This window comes from Trachinotus anak, unplaced genomic scaffold, assembly GCF_046630095.1.
Source record: "Trachinotus anak isolate AG129_WGS33_773 ecotype Australia unplaced genomic scaffold, CSIRO_AGI_Tana_v1 ptg000002l, whole genome shotgun sequence".
Lineage (NCBI taxonomy): Eukaryota > Metazoa > Chordata > Actinopteri > Carangiformes > Carangidae > Trachinotus > Trachinotus anak.
In genome coordinates, this window is record NW_027273853.1 from 18,466,560 (window position 1) to 18,484,420 (window position 17,861).

The 17,861-nt window shown below is 40.8% G+C and overlaps 2 protein-coding genes across 2 annotated transcripts; one reads left to right on the forward strand and one right to left on the reverse strand.

The window, feature by feature from the left end:
- The first annotated feature begins 2,696 nt into the window (after positions 1 to 2,696).
- tsg101a (tumor susceptibility 101a) lies at positions 2,697 to 10,059 on the forward strand. Its single transcript, XM_071503477.1, has 10 exons — positions 2,697 to 3,095; positions 3,861 to 3,948; positions 4,057 to 4,122; positions 4,791 to 4,954; positions 5,351 to 5,477; positions 5,881 to 5,938; positions 6,109 to 6,203; positions 7,884 to 8,086; positions 8,205 to 8,444; positions 8,544 to 10,059. Exons 1-10 carry the CDS (start codon positions 3,054 to 3,056, stop codon positions 8,631 to 8,633), a joined length of 1,173 nt encoding a protein of 390 aa, XP_071359578.1. The 5' UTR covers positions 2,697 to 3,053; the 3' UTR covers positions 8,634 to 10,059.
- A 339-nt stretch (positions 10,060 to 10,398) lies between these two features.
- On the reverse strand, positions 10,399 to 17,653 carry ldha (lactate dehydrogenase A4). Its single transcript, XM_071503489.1, has 8 exons — positions 17,496 to 17,653; positions 14,953 to 15,078; positions 14,220 to 14,337; positions 13,920 to 14,093; positions 13,585 to 13,758; positions 13,278 to 13,395; positions 11,853 to 11,976; positions 10,399 to 11,711 (listed from the first exon to the last, which is right to left on the reverse strand). Exons 2-8 carry the CDS (start codon positions 15,076 to 15,078, stop codon positions 11,547 to 11,549), a joined length of 999 nt encoding a protein of 332 aa, XP_071359590.1. The 5' UTR covers positions 17,496 to 17,653; the 3' UTR covers positions 10,399 to 11,546.
- Between the last annotated feature and the right edge of the window lie 208 nt (positions 17,654 to 17,861).

Sequence of the window (17,861 nt, forward strand, 5' to 3'; positions counted from 1 at the left end):
TACATTCTCACTTGAAATATATAATCACGTGAGAACAAACCGAGGAGATTAGATATACAACTTATCAACAAGATAAACATGACTACAATATAATATAATGAAATAAGTTACTCACTTAATGCACTCAGGAACAAAGGTGAAGGGCAAACACAGAAGGAGCACGGGACACAGAGCAAAGAACACTCAAGGCACCTGTGTAAGCTGCTCGGTCCCCACACCTGTGCTCCTGTGGCTGTTAGATCTAGCAGTCACGTGACCTCACTCCCCACGGTATGTATTGTTTAGGTGAAACTTAAGAAGAAAATGCAGTTATCCAATTTGCATTTTCCTTTTCTCACATTTACTCATGTGGACGTGCTATGACCATATTAAAATGAAAAGCTGTTTGACGTTTCATTTTCAAAGACTTCTCCTGTTCTATAGTGACAATATTCAAATACAATAAGCAAACAGCACCTATTCATTTACATTTACAGGTCATTACACTCTTAAGGGGTCAAAATAAAAATGCAGTCTGTCAGCCCTCTTATCATGGCAGGTCATCAGTGAGGACGTGACTTCCTTATCACTTGTTACTTTGTCTGGGGCAGTGGCAGCAGCTTGTTTTATCAGTCTGTGCATGACACCAGATGTCATACCAGATGTAATTTTTAAAGAAGTATCAAAATAAGTGAAGAGACAGACCCCTGAAATTGTTTGTTTGGAGCCCCCCTGGTGGGGCCGCCTCCTGCTTTGAAAACCTCTGCTCTAAGTGATAAGGAAAGGAGCTTCAATGCCTCCTGTCTTATTTCCTTTAGCATAGGAAACACTGGATCCTCCTTTATTAAAGGAAAGGAGAGAATGCGTTCCCACAATTCCTTTCCACAGCACCATTGCAGTTTCACCACAACAGACCCACTGAAATGTAGAAAAAACAGCGCATCTGTATGTTTGTGACACAATCCAACACTTCTTTCTTCTCTTTCAAATCTAGTTAGGAGTCATCATGAAGAACAAGCATATTGAATTTCAAGTTAATAATATAATCATAACAAAATACTATATACATAAATGTTTCACTAAATACCCACCCATTGTGTAAAGCACAAAAAAATAATTTTCTTTGCTTTTATATATATATATATATATATAAAATATATATATAAAAGTATATAAAAAGTATATAATTTATTCTGGCCCCTTGCTCAATCCCTTATTTTGTTTTAATTATTATTTTAATGGCTCTGCTTGTGTATTCCTTTCATTTTATCTTTGTGGCTAGAAAAAGAGTATACAGTATATTGTCCATGTGTTATAAATAAAGTTAGTTTAAAAAAAAGTCTAGTGAAAGTTTAGTCGGATTCTCTTAGTTGTCTTTTCCTAAGTCCTTATGAACTCCCCTTCATCTTTCCTTGACCCTGTGACATTCTAGGAAAAGTGGTTAGGAAAGGAGATTATTTAGTAATTTTTGATGACCCCTTGACCTTTCTTGTAGCACCACCATCAGGCTAAACTGAGAACTCTTGTTTCTATCATCTATCCAGTAAAAGATTGAATGTGCAATTAACAGCAAAGTGTGGAGACCTTCAGGCCATGGCAGGGGCCTGCTTTCTACTGTGTATTCTTTGAGTTGTCCTCATGTATTGTTTTGTTTTTTTTATAGAATATGCAGGACAATGAGGCTGAAGAACTGGAGCAGGCAACTATAGCAATTGTTATCATACGGAAAGAGGATCCTCTCTATCCACCCAAAGACATTAAGGTAGTCATAGAGGGAACAGAGGTCCTGAACAAGTTGCCCTCAGCTGTAGCAGCTTCAACCTAAACTGACAGAAAAAAGGCACTTCATCTTTGAATTTGTGCATGAGGTCCTGATGGAGCTTGATGGAAAGAAGATGAGCCTTGAAGTTAATGGACTGAGCACCCAGCCCAGAGCAGGCAAATTTGAATTGCACTGACTCGATACTTGATTGTATCTTCCCATTGATGATTAAATTTTACTGATTCTGCAACCAAGATTATGGACCTTTTTTACAGGAGGTTGTTGTTTGGATATTACACTTGATGATTCTTGATTATATGTTTTGTCTCTCTGGTGTTAAGCTGAAGGAGACCATTCATCTTTATAAACAAATGTACAACAGCTGTGCAATGTCTGTATCAATTTATGGGTTAATGAATATGACTTATTATTTAGTAATGTTTTGAGTAGTAATTGATCAAAATGTACTTAAGGCAATTTGATTTGCTACTTTTCAATTTGTGACAATTTAAAATAATTAGTCTGCTATAACCTTAGAAGATATTTTGCATGCAGTTGAAAATTTAAGATTAAACTGATTAGAGCCAATAAAGCAAACATTTTTTTAAATTTAGGACACCTTGAAATATTTGGTTTGCTCCACCTTCAGAAAATAGATTGCATGGAGTTTAAAAAAAAAAAAAAATACAGGTTTCCATGATGAAACGGTGGAGTAATAAAGAGTTGTTGAACATAGTGGGATTGCTTTCACAGCAATCCCAACCAATTAAATAACTGTCATGCCGGGGACATAGGAAGTCACACCTAAAGTATGAATTACCTTGAAAAATCCCTTGTTGTCATCCTCATACACAGGCCTTTGAACCAATAAAATGTAAGTATTGTATTGCTCATCTGTGGACTGGTTGCACTGGTTGCACTGGTTGTACCCTATGCAACCCACGTCACACGCAGACCGGAACCAGTCAGGTGTCTGCCGGAAATTCCTTTTGTTGATCATTGGATGTTTGTTTTCCGGCTTCTTTTTAGAACTATTAATTAACTATTAGCGTCTGTTTTCGGTATTTATTGAATTTCGGTGCGTTAACAACAAAGACATTACTCGTGTTCGACAGAAAGGTTTCATAAGGAAACCCAATCACTGTCTTAACTGTAGTCAGGCCCGAGGCTGGGCTAACGTTAGCCTAGCATTCAGTAAAGCCCTGCTAGCTAGCGTTAGCTTGTGTTAGCTGTCACCCCAGCTTGCCTAAAGGACTGCTGTCCAGTCATTTATCTCGTTGATAATAACTGTTAAAACAAAAAGACAGAAACCATGGCAGTTGTCAACGAAGGTGCCCTGAAGAAAATGCTGAAGGTAAGCTTACTGTAGCGATAGTCGGTGGCCAACAGTAGCAAGTTAGTTATGTCACCGACAGCAAACATGGCGCTATTAGCTATTTAGCTGTTGAACTGTTTTTCGAATGGGTTACACTTAATAATCGGCCCGTTTTCCTGGAATATTTTCTACATTATGCATTTGGGTTTGTTATAAGGGCTCAATAATGGACGGATTTTACAAATATCCTTTATATAGATTTACTTGTGACATTTTCCGGCTCTCCAGCATAGCCACCACGTCGTCACTGATATTGATAGTAAACATGTTTTAAAACCACTATCTCAATTGAATTCACATGTTAATGCGCTGTTGTACAGTTTATATTACTAATTTTGAACGTTGCTCTCTTATTTAAAAGTATGCCAATTTATAGAGTATTTGTACAAACTGTTAGGTTGGTTTGTTAGAGTTCAGTTTACAAATGAAATGTCGACATAATGTTTATTTCACAATTGATCGCAATATAATATGTAGCCCTATCAAATGTCTGAAAGATACTTTGCTACACTTATTCAGATACCAAGTTGTGCGTTTAGGGAGCAGGTATAAAGCAGCACTGTATTTAAGCAGAGATGAACTATGGGCTTTGCAAAATTATTACCCAAGGAAACAACTGAGTTCGTTAGTTGTGTCAGCTAATGTTTCAATGCTTGCAAAACTTGAGTCTCAGCAAATGTGTCAAAATGTTCAACATGCATGATTGTTTTCTCCTTTTTCTTTACTTTTATTGTCATTGTCTAGCAATACAAATACAGAGATCTGACTGTTCGTGAGATAACCAATGTCATCTCCCAGTACAAGGACTTGAAGCCCGTTATGGATGCTTATGGTAAATTAAATTATACTGATTTCCTGCATTTAACTGTGTGGTCTAAATTATGTCCTGTATGTTTATATGACGTTTTGCATGTTGATATGGGATATTTCGGTGTTTCAGTGTTTAATGATGGCTCCACAAGAGACCTGATGAGTTTGACAGGAACAGTCCCAGTCAGCTACAGAGGTAAAGAATGTTTCTCTTGCCTTCTAAAAACTGTTTCTCTATAAAACCATATAGCGCTATGTTCCTTCATAGAGTCAGAAAATCTCCTTTTTCCCTCATTTACTCATTCCCTCTTGTGCGCTTGCTCTTCCTCAGTCTATTTATCTTGCAGTTCAACAAACTTCTCATCTGTTGGCCCAAGTACTGTAGCAAATGGGCAAATACCTATTTGTGTCAATTCAAGGGAACTGTAGAGGGAAGTAGGCTGAACCAAAACACACAGTTTTAGAACAAGCATGTGTACCTGCAAACAAAAAGAATCTTGTATTGTGCTACTCTGTGTGCCTAATCTGTCAGTTTTCTACTGTTTTGCATCAGGATTAGGAAAGGTAACATGTTTTCCAAAAGAAGAGAGCTTCAAGCCTAACCAGAGGTTGTCAGCTACTGGGTTGGGATTATATACATTGCTCTCTTGCTTGATCATGAAAAAGTTTTCTTTAACTGAAATGTATTTGTTTCACAACAAGTATATCATAATTGCCATTAACTTCATGTAAAGGTCCCCTGTGCTCTTAAACAGAACACCAAAGGATGCCTCAAAATAGGAACCAATTTATTAAGCAGTAAGGATGGAGATATGAGAATGTTGAAACAGTCACATTTGAACTTTGTTTGTTTATTTTCATTAGGAAATGTCTACAACATCCCAGTGTGTCTGTGGCTGCTTGACACATATCCCTACAACCCTCCCATATGTTTTGTCAAACCAACCAGTGCCATGATGATCAAAACTGGGAAGCATATTGATGCCAATGGCAAGATCTACCTGCCTTATTTACATGAGTGGAAGCATGTAAGTGGGAGGTCTTCGATTCATATTTTAAATTACAATTAATTTATGGAATGACAATATGTTGAATGTGTAAAATGTACATAGTTCAGGATGAATAATGAAAAAAAAAAGTAAAATACTGTTACAGAAGTTTTAGGGTTTGAGGGTTTAGGGTTTTTTAAATCTACAGATGTAGCATACATAACTACAGTATAAGAGTAATTTATAGCTCTCTGAAATATTTTTGATATGTTTTGGACTATTAGTTACCACCACAAAGTGGGGCAATTACGAGGGCCATAAATGTACCTGAAGCTCTAAGTAATATTTTTACTGTGACTTCCCTTTTGATCATTTTACATAGTATATTTTATTTGTTGGTTAATAAAAATTTAACTTTCACTGTATGTCTTACAGCCTCAGTCAGACCTGTATGGTCTGATTCAGGTGATGATTGTGGTGTTTGGAGAAGAGCCTCCTGTGTTTTCTCGTCCCACTACACAAGCTCCCTACCAAGCCTTCCAAGCAGCTGGCCCCCCAAACCGTGAGTGACATAAATTTTTGTTGTAAACCAGGTAGTCTAAGTGTCCAAGGTGTTGCATGAAAGTGTCCGAAAAACAGAATGATCCACAGACCACATTCATACAAATTCATATTGGGGTTTATAGAGGTATTTACATACTGAACACCACTCAGTATATTGTAAGGTGTATCTAATTTGTACATCCCATTTAAATCTGTGATAGTTTATGTTAGAAACAATTCTCAGTAAAAACCAATACATCATGTTTTAAATAATGCATTTATTTTCTTCGGCACCAGATGGAGCTCACAGCACATTACTGAAACTGACAGGAAATACACCTGTGTGATAGTGCAAGAGATGAAGAATATTTTGACCTGTATTTCCTCAGACCTTATTGTTTCAATATCTCTCCCTGTGTCAGCTTCTTACATGCCTGGCATGCCTGCGGTGTCACCCTACGGCCCAAATCCTAACCCGGGGTAAGATGTTTGCCAAGCAGTTCTCAAACCTTTTTCCCTCAGCTAACACATGTACTGTATTTTCCAACAAACCTGTCTTGACACTGTAAAACCAGTGGTAGGTGTTTCAGATTCCTGAAAGTAGAAAAAATAAAGCATTAGCTGTTTGTTGATCATATAACTATTTGCAGAGGTTATCCAGGATACCAGTACCCAGGAGGCAACTCTTATCCGACCACTGCAGGCCCTGCACACTACCCAACCCAGACTCCAGTCTCTACAGTTGGTAGGTATTACATTTAGTATCTGGGGTGTTTTATTTGTGTTTTACCTCAAGGATGCATTTGAAAGTTACACTGGATTTACAAAAACTGTTTTTGTCTGCATTTTTCCATGTATGTCTAGATCCACATGTAAATCCCACATTTATAAGTTCTGAAAAAAGTTATTTATAATCATACAATAGTTTCTGGTGTAATCAAGATATTGTAATACAGTGATTCAATATTAAGGCAAAGGTTAATTTACCTCAGACAAAACAATACCTTTCTTCCTTTCCATGGTCTTTAGTTAACCCTCAGTGAAGACACTTGACCTTCTGACTCAAACTCTCTCACCCTCTGTGTGACTTCAGTGGCGCGCTGAGCCACCACCGAAAGGTCGTCTCTGTAACTAGAGTTGGAAGTTTTAAAGGCCAAGGGGTAGAATGGACCCAAAAGGAAAAGAACAGTCTCCCTTCCAGCCCCTACACCCTATACCTCAGAAGCACACAGCGCTATGTTTAGGATAGGAACAGAAACTCTACACAAAGACAGACCTATGATCAGGGGACCCATTTGCTGTCCCAACATCAGTTAGCACCAGTGAAAGTCTGGTCAAGGACCAGCATGCAGTAGGAGTTTAAGCCATCTCCTATATTTAGTGAAGCAGAAGAAATGGGCTTGCCTGTAGACTACTCAGGTCTCAAGGCTGATCAACTCTGACATTTGTAGTGCTGACTCAAGACTGCACATGAGGTGGTCTTGACTCCCAAGACATCTATCAGTGTATTTTCAATTACATAACCTGGTACTTGTCAGCATTTCAAGCTTTTTGGTGTTTCATTGACTGTTTCTCATGTCTGATATTGTATAATTTTGGTTACTCCCATGTACATGTGTGTGGGAACAAAATTTTAGAAAAACATTTAAGCATATAATTGTACTGGTATTGTGAATACCAATTGAGCCTCAATGAAATACATATGAAAACATTTTATATATAAAAACCTTTCAATGTTACACAATCAGATAAAACACTAATGTAGACTACAGCCTTAAAGTTGAGAAAAGTAGCATTTACTGCATTTTCTACTGGATTCCATTCATTTCCAGGGCTTTCCATTTTTCCAGTTAGTGCGTTTAAAATTATTAAGATGTGTCATAAGCATCCTACATCTGTTTTCACAGCCACTTACTTTATAGAGGGATTCTGATGACATTTGTCATCTTGGATACCACTCAAGCTGTAACCTAAATGAATTAGCATCTAATGTCAGCTAATTACAGATGGGTGATGAATTAAAGATAAATCTAAATAAATGGCCGGAGAAACGTAACAAAGGCTGATGAATCCGTACAAATTTCCAAGCACATTTTAAGTAAACTCACTCCACCACCATCTTTAAAACATCAAATGTGAGATTATAATTTGGAAGAATGATGGTTACCCCTGTAGTGTTTTTTTACAAAGACATGTATTGGTTTTCCTTTAATCTTTTACACATCTTTACATATTTTGTTCATTTGGCCTGGTGTGTCTACAGTACTGCTTTGAATTAGATCTAGACCTGTGACAATGGTGTGAAATTGGTGTCTTATTCAGTATTGCCTAATACTTCATATATTCAGTGGCTTGAAAAGAGGCCGTATATGACTAGCAAACAATTCCCTATTTAACAACTATCTCTTTATCTCTTTGTCTAAAGGTCAGAGCCGAGATGGCACCATTGGCGAGGACACCATCCGTGCATCTCTGATTTCAGCAGTTAGTGACAAACTTCGCTGGAGGATGAAGGAGGAGATGGACAGAGCTCAGGCTGAGCTGGATGCCCTGAAGCGAACAGAGGAAGATCTGAAGAAAGGACATCAAAAACTGGAGGAGATGGTCTCAAGACTGGACCAGGAAGTGGTAAGAGATCGTCTTCTTTTTCAATGTTATATCTGTATTTTTTTGTGTCCTTGATTGTCATCTTTTCCATTATAATAAAATTAACAAATGATTATATGGCTGTAATTGTTTCCACTAGACTGAGGTTGACAGGAACATTGAGCTGCTGAAGAGAAAGGACGAGGAGCTGAGTGAGGCCTTGGAAAAGATGGAGAACCAGTCAGAAAACAATGACATTGATGACGTCATTGTGCCCACCGCTCCGCTGTACAAACAGATCCTGAACCTGTATGCTGAGGAGAATGCAATTGAGGACACTATCTTCTACCTAGGAGAGGCCCTGCGTAGGGGCGTCATAGACCTGGAAGTTTTCCTCAAGGTGACCACTATAGCACAAGAAAATGTATAAGAGAAACAAGTGTAAAAACCCTTTAGCCCTCTGTGTTTTTAAATTGACTCTTATTCTCTTTTGTTACAGCATGTACGCCTTCTGTCCAGGAAGCAGTTCCAGCTTCGTGCCCTCATGCAGAAAGCCCGCAAGACCGCCGGCCTTAGTGACCTATACTGAGCCCCACTGACTACCTGGAAGCATATATATCTCCTTTCTCTCTTCATCTCCCTTTTTCCTCCTTTTTGTTTTATTCCCTTTTTAATGTCTTCTTGTATTGCAAACTGCTGCTCCTTGTATAGATTGTCTATAAAATCTTTGACAGAAATCTGAACAGCAACACTTATGAAAAATTGGACAGTCTCATTTAGTTCAGTGAAATTTCACAGTTGTAGTGTGGCACCATTTGTATTTTGATCTGACCAAATACTTTTTGAGTTCATTATGCATCAACTGTCATGACTCAGATGTAACACCCTTACTTTTGTGCCCCAATATTAAAAAAAAACAGTCACTATGCTGTGGACCAGGTACTGTGGTTGACATGAAAAACCTGCTTAAGACACATACCATATTGGTAAAAGTGAGGTGCGAGCCTATTCTGTGTATAGTATATGTTACATTTGCCTTGAGTGTAAGTGGTGAAACTGGGTTGGCGTGCAGTAAGTTAGTGTATCGATCTGTGTATGCTGCACTGCAGAGTGGCCCACAGGTTCTGTTAACAATACCTTTGCCAGACAAAGTCATTTGTCTAGTAAGCACAAATTGTTAGGGGCTAGTAAAGAGGGGCTTTTTAGAGAGCCCCATATGTCCACGGCTCTCGTAATGAAAAGGTTAGGCTCTGATATGAATACCCAGGGCAACCTTTCAGGAAAGACAGGGGTTCAGCCTCAGGATTTAATGCTGTATGAGGTCTGGGTCATGTTCAGTCGCCATGGAGTCAGTGGGATCGCTTTTCATACAGTAGAAGTGATGATCACCATGGACCTGAACTGTGTATCTTCACTGTCTTGTTTGGGTCTGTTCATGAGCAGAATTTTGAGTTCCCATCCACTTGTCCACACTATTGTATGTTCTTCCCTGATCTGTGTTTTCTCACAATGGTGTGAGTGACTTTATGTGATTGTGTGTCAGCTGCTCAGGACTACCCTCCAGTCTGACTGCACTAACCAGTCAATCATGTACAGTGGTTGTTTTACTCTGTACACTGTCTCAAATTAAGGTGGGTGGCATTCTTGACATGCATAATTCTATAATGCATTACAAAAGAAAATCTCTATCTCTGTTTATGTTTCTGTTTTCCTTGTGCTGTCCACTCATTCTCAGTCCTGCTGAGAAGTTTAGGTTTTCAGTAAAAAGTTGTGAATAAAGCCAGTGTTGGAGGGTACAAAAAATAAAAAAGTATTGTACTAATCAAAAAATTAACTTATGTAAAGTTTGCAAAACAGGTCTCATTTAAATTAGCCTTTTACTAAATGCACTTTGAATTGTATGATAGAATATCTGCTGTTATTTTTTTCTTGTTTCCAATTCAAACACCTGTTCTTTTATATCTGTAGATTTATGTAAATCAGTACAAATAAAATAAATCTGATTTAATGGTTCATGTCTGAGATCATTTTATTAATCATTATTTCAGTATATGTTTTTCAAATTCATTTGATGGGTTATTTTTGGACAAGCTCAAACCACAAAGTACCTCTGTAAGGCACTATTTTAGAATTTAGTGGTTAGTAATCCTTTTTTAAATAGGGCTGTTTTTCAGCAGGTGCAGCAGTATGTACATAGGAGCTAGTGACCCCATTTAGGTCTCGTGCATAAAAACCTCTACCCTGCCTCAGATGTTGACCCATAGATATGCGCTGAGTGAGCTGCCCTGTAAACATACAAACTACCTTTTGCTGGGGTGGATGACAAACACAGGAAAGGACAAAGGACAGATGTGTATCATTATCCTGGCAGCTTTATTTGATGTTACAGCAAATAAAGATCAATATCCAACTGCCAGGACAGGCAGAGTTCCTCAGTGAGTCAGTGAGTGATTGACCATATCTAATGTTGCAACATTAATACATAAATAGATCTTAACAGTATTAATAGTTATAAATAATATCATAAATTCCTCTTTTTGTCCTATGTTCCAAAGTCAGGTGGAGTAAAATAAATACAAAACCCTTTGAGTTGAGTTAGGGTGCGCAAACAAACACCTTCAGGATTGTTACCTTCTGTTATAATTTGTAACCTGACTCTAGGTCATGATCCTAGCTGACTATTTCCCATTGGCTCTCTGTTATCTCTTTGCTGAGTTAAATTATGGCAAGTCAATTTGTTAGCAACACCTTTATTTCTCCCAGATGTAATCTTTCGTGTCAGCAGCCTGCCTCTTTTACTGTCAGTGCACTTGTGGTTAAATTTGTGTAAAAAGGCTTCAATGCCAACCAGTAGACTTAGCATTGCTTTTCTCAAGTGATAAGGTACTTTGGTATCACAGGATTTTGGCCCAGTGATATATATATCTATATATATGTGTATAGCAGTGTTGTTATGACTCTAGGTGGATAGGAAGCCCTCCTCGTAGAGAATGGAATGTCTCCATTATACTCCAAATGATAAAACAAAATAAACAGAGATTACCAAGTGGGAAAAACCAACTGGTAACAATCACAGAATACATACCAACTACAAACACGGAGTGTACAGGTGTACAGAAGAAACAGCAACAGTACACAACATACAGTACATGGAGTATATACGCTCAATATGCATAGGCTTTAACGACTGACAACAGATGGATACCCTCTCTCTCTCCAACACAGGCTAATATTAAAGGCTAAAGGTATGAGTTGTTTTTCTGAAAATTCAGTCATGAAAGGAGGGAGGAAGGCAGGTAAGAGGCGGCAAAGGACAATGACACCCGTGTATGAATATCTGAAGGTAAAATCTAGCTTCCGCTGGTTTAGCTACAAACACTTGGCCTTATTAGATACTCAAAGGTCTCATTCACCCATTGCCATGAGGGACACAGGAGGTACAATAGGTAGGGGTTGACCACATGGTGTTTGGTGTGGACTGAAGAATTCAGAGGAGAGCACTTCACAGGGTGAGCTCCTTCTGTACGCCCCACAGGGTCTCGGCGCTCTTCACCAGCTGCTTCTCCTCATCGGGCTTCAGTGTCACGTGAATGACATCTGTCAGACCACTGTTGCCCAGCACACAAGGGACGCTCAGGAAGACCTCATCCTTCACGCCATGCATACCCTAACAGATGAAGGGAAGACAAAGACAGACAGGACAGAGTGAGCTGGCAACCCATAGCTCATTGGCAGCATGCACAGTATGAACATCGTCTCTAGGATTTGCCCAACAGTGGAATGTATGGCATGCTCCCAGTTTCCTCACCTGGACCAGTGTGGACACAGGGTGAACTTTGTGCAGGTTCTTTGTGATGCTCTCCACCAGATCAGCCACGGACATGCCGATGGCCCAGGAAGTGTAGCCCTTCAGCTTGATAACATCATAGGCTCTGCAGTGCACACAAATAATAAGAATGATTAAAAAAAAAATAAAAAGTGAGAACTGCATGTCTCCTTGACTGCAAAATCAAGCTGTCAGTCTGCTTTGGTATTTGGGACTGTGTTTCCTCCTATTTTGTCATTTTCCTCCAATATCCCTCATCCACTTTCTTTCCAGATGTTTTCATGCTGAGAATGCAGCTGTTTGTCACCATGAGGGCAACAAAAAAGTAAGTGAAGCCAGCATGTTAGTTCAGTAGCTAATGTTGATTGGTAGGGGACGTTTATAATCGTCACTCCCGAACCTCTGCTGAGCTTGATGTATGCTGCAGAGAGTGGCACATAAATAAATCTGGGCCATGTGAGTTATTGGAATGAACCAGCAATGAAGGCAGCACACTGCAAACTCAAATCCAAGATTAAAATGACAGTTTCGTAAGCCTTCAAACTAACTCTCTTTCATACATTTACAAAAGTGTCAACAATGTCTATTTAAAATGAGGCCTTTCCTCTCCTGGCCATGCACATGGAGAAAGGTGCACCTTGTTCTTGCTTCTACTGTTGAGACATACTTTCTTTCATACCTGAAACCTTTACAAACATCTATGATAAGTCACCTATTGTGTTTTGCATGACCGTCCTCCCTGAAGACCTAAAGATAAGTCAAGCTGACTGGCTGACAATGAAATAAAGGTACACTATCAAAGTTCACAGGCCAAGCGTTGCATTATTTCATTTTCAAAAAGAAGGCACAACTTTATAATACAAAATGGACATGGGTAACCAATGTTGCAATATTGAGCAGGACCCATGGATAGATCATGCTCACATTGTTAATTTAAGAGGAAAGCTTTTCTTTGGTCAGGATTTAATACTGTCATTTATTTCACCAAGGCAGACCTGGGAGTATAAGCGAGGCCATGAGCACTACTGTACAGTATTAAGTAACAGGGAGTAGGCATATGTATTATGTTACTGGCTGCCAGGCTCTAGTGAAGCCGTTACACTGTAGTGCATCGTGTACCTTCCTCTGCTTGCCTTTTGGCTTATTTCTCTGGTCAAATTCCTCACTGGGGATGGTCAGCTCCATTGGATTCAATAGTGCCTGTTGGGACTTTTAGTCTTAATAAGCAGCCGTGACTGTGGGGCATTAAACCCTAAGGACCTGCTTCGTTCAGTTTATGACTCCAGTGCTGGGCAGATGGCCTCTATGCACATGGCGAAGTGTGAGAATGAAAATGTGGCTTGCAGGGGACTTCAGGGGAGTTCTTTCAGCTTATTGGTGGTTTACTGAAAAATGAGCTGTTCTTACCCAGCAACCACCATCTTATGGACCTCCTTCCAGTGCTCACTGTCATCGTCAGCTCCCATCTTTGGGTTGAGGCTCTGCAGAGAAACTCCAGCAACATTCACACCACTCCACACTGGCACTATGAGAAACAGACATAATAGTGATCAATTAGTTCCTGTTGAATACAAATAATTGTATAAAAACTGACTGATTGTGCCAACATAAAACATGCAAGTAATGTAGCTATATTAAAAGATTTTTCCACAGACCAACTTAAGGGTACAGTGGAAGACTAGCAGAGACGTTATTTTTAGCTGAAGCTGCATACCACTGGAGTCTCCGTGCTCTCCAATGATCCAGCCGTGGCAGCTTGAAGGGTGGAGGTGGAGCTTCTCTCCCATGATGTGGCGGAAACGGGCAGAATCCAGGTTGGTGCCGGAGCCAATGACACGGTGACGGGGGAAACCGCTCAGCTTCCAGGCCACATAGGTCAGGATGTCCACTGGGAGTATGAGGAATAACAGGAGGAATGATCAGCCATTAATCTTTACCTGCAGCTACAGGTGTTAACATAATAATAAACTACGAGATATCTATATGCCCCACGCCTTCTCACATTTCCATCCTGCCACCCTCCCTCACACACACTCCCTTCTGTCTCACCTGGGTTAGAGACCACCATCAAGATGCAGTTGGGGCTGTACTTGACGATGTTGGGGATGATGAACTTGAAGATGTTGACGTTGCGCTGCACCAGGTTAAGACGGCTCTCGCCCTCCTGCTGGCGGGCACCGGCAGTCACGACCACCACCCTGGAATTGGCTGTCACACTGTAGTCTGGCAAAGTGACAAAAAGAGTGTTCTAATGCAGCCACAGAATAATAGTTTCAGCACTGGTCATTTAGTATCCATCTAATTTATGAGCAGTCAAAAGGTAGTTTTTTTGTTTTTTTGTATTTTCACCTTTGTCGGCCACAATCTTGTGTGTCTTCAGGAAGAGGGATCCATGCTGCAGGTCCATGGCCTCACCCTTCAACTTGTCCTCCATCACATCAACCAGGGCCAGCTCATCGCACAAGTCCTGATTGTATACATACAGTAAGTCCGTCTGACAGCTCACCACACACTTCATACAAAGTATCTTACAGTAAATCTATTCTGTGGACAAAGCTACAGTGAGGCCAACTCAAACTGCATATACTACTTAGCAGTATTATTAGTTTTCAGATCTATAACCTGGTTTCTCTTAGCCTGTGTTGTTCCCTCAGCTGACACAGATCAAGGTAAATTGTTGTGAATGTAACAGGACAATATAAGGGAAATTCCTGTTTCCTGTCCCCTTTTGTACAAAAAAGGTAGCATGCAGGCTTTTTTTTTTTTTCACCATCAGCACACCTTCAAAGTCTGTTTGACTGCAGCCCTTTCCTAGGTCAGAAACTGTTTTGCATAACCATATTATTCTATTCATAATGCTCGTAGCCTTGCTGTGGCTATAGCCCCTTACAACCCCCCAGAGGTTCACTTTTGTTCCTGTAGTTAGTACTGTAATAACTCGGTACTTCACTAATTTACCCTTTAAGCTATCATGCCATCTAATTTCCCCAACGTTCTCTTTGCTCATTTCAACACCATTAAGTCATACCACACATCACCCAACTCTTTCTCTTCACACCTCCTCTCTTTCTTTCTGTCTCACCTTGAGCAGGATGCTGACGGCGGAGGCCATGCCCACCATGCCGACACCAACCACCGTCACCTTGTTCCTGCTGCCAACAGGCTCCTCCTTCATCACATGGCCAATCAGCTTCTCCTTGGTGGACATCTGAGGAAAGCACGAGAGGCATGAGAAGAAGGTGAGGGACAGACAAAGTACCAGAAGTGACACAAAGGACAAACAGAGAAAAGAATGTGGGAAGAAGAGGAGATAGGCGGGCGGACAAGATAAGAAAGAGGTGGTAGGAAAAAGTAGGTAAGCGGGCACAGAGGGTGTAAAGGGGGGGTTGAAAAGAGAGAGGCAGTAAAGTAGACCTGCATAATTTATGTGGCAGTTACTAGCCTGCCTTCAAAAGGGTGTACGTGACTGCTTTCTCATCCCACAATGAGTGAGTCAGACTTTGGTTTTCCCTTTTTTTTTTTTTTTTTTTTTTTTTTTTTTTTTTAAAACCAGCATTACAGAAGTGAAAGTGTGCCCTTTCCACACCTCAAAAAAAAACACTATTTCTATCAAGCACAAGTTCTACTTTCCTACTTAAACGTCTAACACTCTTAACCATAGAGCGCCTCTCTAGGTCTCCATGGCAACAACAGCCTGAGAAAGTACTGCAAGCCTGTCTTCGTGCAGCACAGACCATCCCTGAATGACGTCACGCGCTACTATTTCTGTTTCCTGGTTAGGAAACCAGGAAACCAGGCTGGGTGCTCTCGTCTGCAGGCGTTTACATCAGCAGCATGACTGTGTAGCGTAGTGTGGCACGTAGTGGAGTATCTGACAGGATTAGAACCTTCTTTGAGAGGATATTTAAAAACCTCTCCACGGTGAGTTTGCACACAATAGTAAGATAATGTAAGTGGGACAGTCATACCTAACTTCCCTTTATCCAATTATGTGTCACTCAGACATGAGCTGAAAGCTTACTGCATAGCGGCACCTGACCCCGAGGTTAGCTGGGTTTGCTCTCTGCAAGAGGATCCTTTGTCGGCTCACAGTAAAAGATTACTGGCCAGCGTTCCTTCCTTTACTGTTGCAATATGCTGTACAAAACCAGCAAAAATGACTTCCTGAGTAGCTTGACTGAATGAGGATTACAAGACGGATTATTGGTAGCTAAGAGAACTTAATGCGATGTGGTTGGAAAGAGAGAGAGTGAGGGAGATGGATGTTTTATGTCAAGCTTTGGATTATATGAATTCCTGGGACTTAAAATAAGTAGCTGTTACACACAATTGGACAACTAAAACAGCTTTATGCATGCTTGTATTATCATATTTTCAACTACTTTATGACATTTACTTAATTTGATCACCAGCAGGTCAGTAAAGGTTTACTGGGCTCTGACTGGGTGTCAGGTATCATGGCTGAGGTTCAGTATCTGGTCTTTCACAGTACTTATTCTGCAGGTGCAGGGGCTGGGGCCAATCCCAGCTGACACTGGGCGAGGGCGGGGTCCACCCTGGACAGGTCGCCGGTCTATCACAGGAGGGAACCCACGCAGATATGGGGAGAACATGCAAACTCCACACAGAAAGGCCCCCGGCCACTTTTTCAATTTTTCCCGCAGAATTGAATATGCGTGCGAAATTTTACAAGCAGGAAAAACCAGACTCTCTCTGCACAGCGCTTTCACACAGTGTTTGCAGCCACAATCAACCCGCGGCTGCAAACAGGCTGCAACTGACAAACATTTCATCACAACTCTGTGCCAAGAACTGCGTTACTTTGATTAATCAGAAAACCTACACCAAGTGTTACGGTACGTGGATATTATGGTCCCAAAAGTGACATTTACCATCAGGCAGGGCGCTAAAAGACCGGTGGTAATACATCTGCAGCATCAACACCACCGTCACGAAGGCCTGCTCTCCCGCTGGCAGCGGTGTGAATGCAGTGCGTTTCCTGTGCCAGGTTCATTCACGGCCAAGAAGACTGCGGTCTGGAAGATGGTCGCCCTTGTGTAACACTGCGTATATTACACCAACAAAACCGTCCGATGCAATGAAAAAAAAAAAAACTCATTCAAGTCACCACCACCACCACTGTAGAGTCGTAATAATCAGCCCATTCCTGCCGGAATATTTCCTTTCTACTGTGCATTTTGCACGCGTGGATCCCATCGATTCCCTGATATCATTTTCCTACGGCCCCCAGTTAAACTCAACAATTATTTCCGTGATACGGACTCGACCGCAACAAGTGGGAAGCGTTCATCCTGTTGCGTCTGCTACCTTCTGTTTCACTTCAAAACTTTCTCTCACACACATGTGCGCCACATGTTTTTACGAAGCTAAAATCGTGCCCTCTTCAAAATAAAACGACGCTGATGCCAGCGACGCGCACCGAGGCGGCGCTCCCCAGGTGCCCCGGCTTCAAATGCGCATCTGCCTCAACCAAGGAAGAGGCGGATGGCGGAAACCAATCATTTTCGGAGAAGCCTGAATTGACACGAACGCCAGCATAATATCTAATGTTTTTTTTTTTGTTTTGTTTTGTTTTGTTTTTTTTGGTCAGACGTCTTTTCTTACCTTTAGGTTTTAGTTGAAAGGGCGAAAACCCGAGCTGGAATGTGTCACCTCCCGAGCGCAGCTCTTCCGCAGAAGTGGTGGCGTGGAGGCGGCGCCCCCCCGGTATTTAAAGCCAGCCTCCTCCGCGGTCGTTACGTGCGACGCGCTGATGAGACAGGGTGGGTCTTTGGATGAAACGCGTGTCTCATGTCACGTCCCAGGCCGGATGCTGCAGCGAGCCGATGCACAGCCACTTCTTTTTTAATATTCAGAGCTGATCCTATTTTGCAATTTAAAAAAAAAAAAAAAAAAAAGAAGTGGACACCGTCACTCATAACATACTAAAAAAAAAAAAAAAAAAAAAAAAAAAAGCATAACTGAATTGCC